The sequence below is a fragment of the Harmonia axyridis genome, chromosome 7 (genome assembly GCF_914767665.1).
Source record: "Harmonia axyridis chromosome 7, icHarAxyr1.1, whole genome shotgun sequence".
NCBI lineage: Eukaryota > Metazoa > Arthropoda > Insecta > Coleoptera > Coccinellidae > Harmonia > Harmonia axyridis.
The window spans coordinates 23,354,380-23,359,001 of NC_059507.1; the positions used below are offsets into that span (position 1 = coordinate 23,354,380).

The window sequence follows — 4,622 nt, forward strand, 5'->3', positions numbered from 1 at the left end:
GGTTTGGCAACTTTTGCTCTCCTAGTGTCATCGGTTGTGTCACGTCGTTTGGCACGCTTGAAGTTTGTTTTCTGAATTTCTTATATATTTGGTATTTATTTCAATATATTTTTAGTTAATATGAAACGTAGATTCACTATTGGACATAAGAAGTGCGTTCTTTGTGGAGAAACTCGTGAATTGAATGAAATATCGTATCACTGATATGTTTTTATTTCCGCGCGCTTCATGTCAAATTTGATAGTTCATGTTGGGGACAAAATTTGTTTACTGAAAATGACAAATGCTCCCCCTATCTTTGTTCATTACTCTGAGGTTTAAACCATTATTATCATAAAATTTTTGCAAAAAAGTGGCCTACGTTAAAAAGTACCACAGATAAATGATGAGAAGTGGAGTATTTCGAAATCAGCTGTCGCGTCCGTCAAATTTGAATCATTCTCCTTGCATTATTGAACCACCCTGTACCGATATCTCTTCTTCGAAAGCAATTTCAAATTAAAATATAATTTAAAATTTATATCCCTAAAATTTGTCGAAAAAAGTGCCCTACATCAAAAAACACCACAGATAAATGATGATAAGTGATGATAATTTCATGAAGATTATGAGTATGATATAAAAATTGAGTATTTTCATTTAAAAAACAGTGTGGTATCATGTTTCACCCCTTTCGGACTATTCTGTAGAGACAAAAATAATTTAAGCTTATGCACTGACTAGGTACTGTCGATTCCGTCCAAATTTGAATCATTCTCCTAGCCCAAAATTTCCAAGATTTATCATATTCAAGAAAACTGACTCAAATAATCTCTGGAAATAAATAGGTATAATTCTCAAAATATTCTGTTGAATTTTTTTTCGTTTTAGGGTATTTTCACAAGGACGCCGTATGTATTGAAAAAATTATCTAGAAATCGCGATAACATTGTTATGAATGATCTTATCATTTCTATGATGTGTGAATAGTATCGAATAAATAAACATAAAAATGAAATATATTTTATTACTTACACTTATTTTATAGTTAACCCTTAATATGTATGGAAACTGGTTTTGCAAAATGAAATGTCATATTTAAAATAAAATGATGTAAAATTGTTTGTCCAATAACAATCATAAAAGATTCCCATATGTTATTCCCTTGTGTTCTTGAAAATTTTATAACAAGGATCGATTTCGAAATACGTTAATCCTTGTTTCATACCGATAATTCAATTTTATCTACTTATGACATTTCATTTTGGCAGACTAGTTACCGAAGATCTTACGTAACAAATACAAGTTTAAAATTAATTATGTACAATAATAAATATTCAACACTGAATATCCAAAACAATACTGTCATGTGGTTTTAGGACGAAGTTCATTGGATTCACAGTATCTCTGAAAAAAAAGAAATTTGTTTACAAAAATTGTGTCTCATTGATTATGTAGAAAAATAATTTGATCTAGTTCAAAAAAAAAAAAAAAATATGAAATGAGAATGAGACCCTGTATTTTGATGAAATGTATAACCTTTTCAATTCACTCAACTCACCCAATTTTATACGAAGAATCTACGTTGGTCAAAGCAACAGTAGCAGTATCACACTTAATACCAGGTACATACGCAGTCTCAGGTTCAGTATGATTGTGCCAACCTAGCTTGAAAGCCAGGACTATATGCTTCTTCTCCAGACTCCTCTTCAACACCAAAATATCCTCAGAAATGCCCCAGATATTGCTGTCTCCGATCCTGGCAGGATCTTCTTGCCTCTTCCTCAATACCTCCTTGTAGATCTTGTAGTGGCTTAAACCTTCCACTTCCTTCTGAGCCGCCAAGTTTGTTTGATGGTACTTATCGCTGACTGGTAACCATGTTTCGTGGCCCTCGTTGAAGCCGCCATTAATCGTGTCATCCCATTGGAAGGGAGTTCTTTCGAAGTCTCTGCTTACTTTGTCGAAGGTGGATCTGTTTCTAGCAGCGGGATCTTTACCTTGTTCGTAAGTCACTTCGCCGTCTTCTTGGCCGATCTCTTCACCATAGTATGTTACACCAATACCAGGCAAGAGATTGAGGAGCATGTTGAAACCGTCGACGTTTTCAACACCAAACCTAGTGGAGACTCTTCTGTTGTCGTGGTTTCCCATCTGAAAGATTTTTTGAGAGCTACAGTTTGACCAATAAAGCTTAAACATATTGTATGAAATTCGATTCAACTAACGATTAGAGTGTTGAATTCATATATTCGATAAAACATAGTTTTCTACTTAGAGCTCTTTTCACGACTTACATCCCAGTTAGATACATAAATGTTAGGCAAGTTGTCAATCCACTGGTACACCAGATTCTCAACATTATAAGCATTGCTGGTGTTCAGATTGATACCCACGAAGAAGAAGTTAAAGGTGAAGTGTGCTCCCAATCTGCTTCCATCAGCTGTTCCATAATACAGCATTGTCTTATCCAAAGGTGCGTAGGCTTCAGACATCAGAATCCTTTAAAAATGTTATACTCAATATATGTAGTGAAAACGATTGATGAGTAAATGTTACCTTGCATCTCCACCATTCTTTCTGGTGTAGTTGTCAACAACTTCTCTGAACTCGTACAGAACGTCGAAGGTATCGTCAGTATTCATCGTGTATATGTGATCTAAGTACTCGTGATCCTCTGGTTGAGAGTTTGGATCATAACTTCTTGGTTCGTCTCTCAAAAGCTTGTCTTCCACGAAATAAGGAACAGCGTCGACTCTAAAGCCATCTATGCCCATATCCATATAGTAGACTAAAACGTCCTAGAATGAAAATAATAGATCCATGTTAACAGATTACGAAAAACTGTTTTCTTTATGAGAGTTCTCTATTCTTTGTAGAAATGAACTTTAAAGGTAGTCATACCACTTTATGTGTGATAATATCTTAATGGAGAACCTTCTACCTCAGAATGTACGTACCCAGAGAGCTTGTCGTACTTTCGGATTCCAGAAGTTGAGGTCTGGTTGTGCAGCCAAGAACTGTCGAAGATACCACTGTTGCCTTTTTTCAGACCAAGTCCAAGCAGAATTCCTGAACACACTCCTCTAAAACCAACATCGAGGTCATTTTTCAACTACATCTAAGTGAGCTAAAGTTACTCACCCAATTGTTTGGAGGCTTATCAGGAGTACCATCAACCCAAACGTAAAAGTCCTCAAAATTCTCAGTCCTATTTTCAGAAGCCTTGAACCATTCATGCTGGTCACTCGTGTGGTTTGGCACGAAATCCAAAATGATCCTCAATCCTAATTCGTGAGACCTTTCTATTAATTTCTTCAAGTCTTCCATTGAACCATACATCGGGTCTATGGAGTAGTAATCGCTGATGTCATAACCTGCGTCTATCTGTGGTGATTTCATGATGGGTGAAAGCCAAACTCCTGTGATGCCTGCGTCTGCAAAATGTTCCATCTTCTGAAGGATGCCCTGGAGGTCACCATCCCCATCGTTGTTAGAATCTTTGAAGGACCTGGGGTAGATTTGGTAAAACACTCCGTGCTTCCACCAATCCTGGTCACCTTGTTGTACCGGCACCGATAGGGCTGACGCTAAGAGAAAAGTGAAGACGTTCAGCCACAACAGGATCATGTTGATGTCAGTTTCGATGAGAATTTACGAAAATAATGACACTCAGATCATCTGCAGCTATTATATCGCTTTGCAGGAGATAACATTGTCATGTAGGAGTTCTCCAAATTGAATTTGAATATAATCGAGTGCAGTTTGTGTGTATCTTGGATTTTTGAGGAGTTCTATCACGTTTCGGAAAGTAGAACGTGTTTTTGTTTGGGAGAAGTGGAAAAATTGGATCATTGTGTTTTCTAGGATTTATCAAGATTAGGTGAACTGTTATCTTTGGGCAGATACGATCAAGTATTTAGTTTGATTTGGTAAAATTTGTGTTGGTTTTTATCATCGATTTTTTGAGGATTTCAATGGATGTGAAGTATTCTCTCTATGACTGTTTCAGTATATTAGTGGTTCTCCGAACAGAATGTTTTATCATTTCATCGCAAAGTATGTTTAGATTTGCTTCCTTGGAAGACCAGGATTTTACTTTATTTTATTTTTTATTGATATTTCATTGGATACATCATACTACAGCAGAGGCCAATTACAGAATGGGAATTGGCCTCCAATTCCCTGTATATTTATACAGGATTACAACTATTTAGAGGGCCACTACAGAGATATCGATAACCGTTAGAAAGACAGAGTGGTGTAGTAAAGCGGATATTTGAAACTTATCGAAATTATTAGAATTATTATGCCGAGGAAATACGTTAAATTCAAAGAGTGATCGCGCCTTATGTAAACTGATCTTATCTTAGTATAAGGATGTTTTGTTTTCCAATCAATGCTTTTCTTAGTTACCGTCTCCAGACGTCTCGACACTACGTTGGTGAAATCGATATATCTTTCACGGATAAGAAGAATACATTTAGATACGGGGAAATCTTGGCTTATCTGAGTTCAGTAAATGCTTTTTGGTCACATTGACACAGCAGAAAATCCGTCCGGCTGTAGGCAAAATCGAAGTATGGTTCTTGCTGAGACTGCATAAAAATCTAGTTTGAACTGAGGTTGAAGGTCTGTTGGCG

The 4,622-nt window shown here is 36.3% G+C and overlaps 1 protein-coding gene across 1 annotated transcript; it reads right to left on the bottom strand.

Annotated features, from left to right (window-relative positions):
• Window positions 1-988: 988 nt before the first annotated feature.
• Window positions 989-3,656, bottom strand: LOC123684820 (maltase 1-like). The gene is made up of 6 exons (XM_045624292.1): window positions 3,124-3,656; window positions 2,940-3,065; window positions 2,539-2,780; window positions 2,277-2,481; window positions 1,541-2,133; window positions 989-1,386 (listed from the first exon to the last, which is right to left on the bottom strand). Exons 1-6 carry the CDS (start codon window positions 3,607-3,609, stop codon window positions 1,317-1,319), a joined length of 1,722 nt encoding a protein of 573 aa, XP_045480248.1. The 5' UTR covers window positions 3,610-3,656; the 3' UTR covers window positions 989-1,316.
• Window positions 3,657-4,622: the final 966 nt, after the last annotated feature.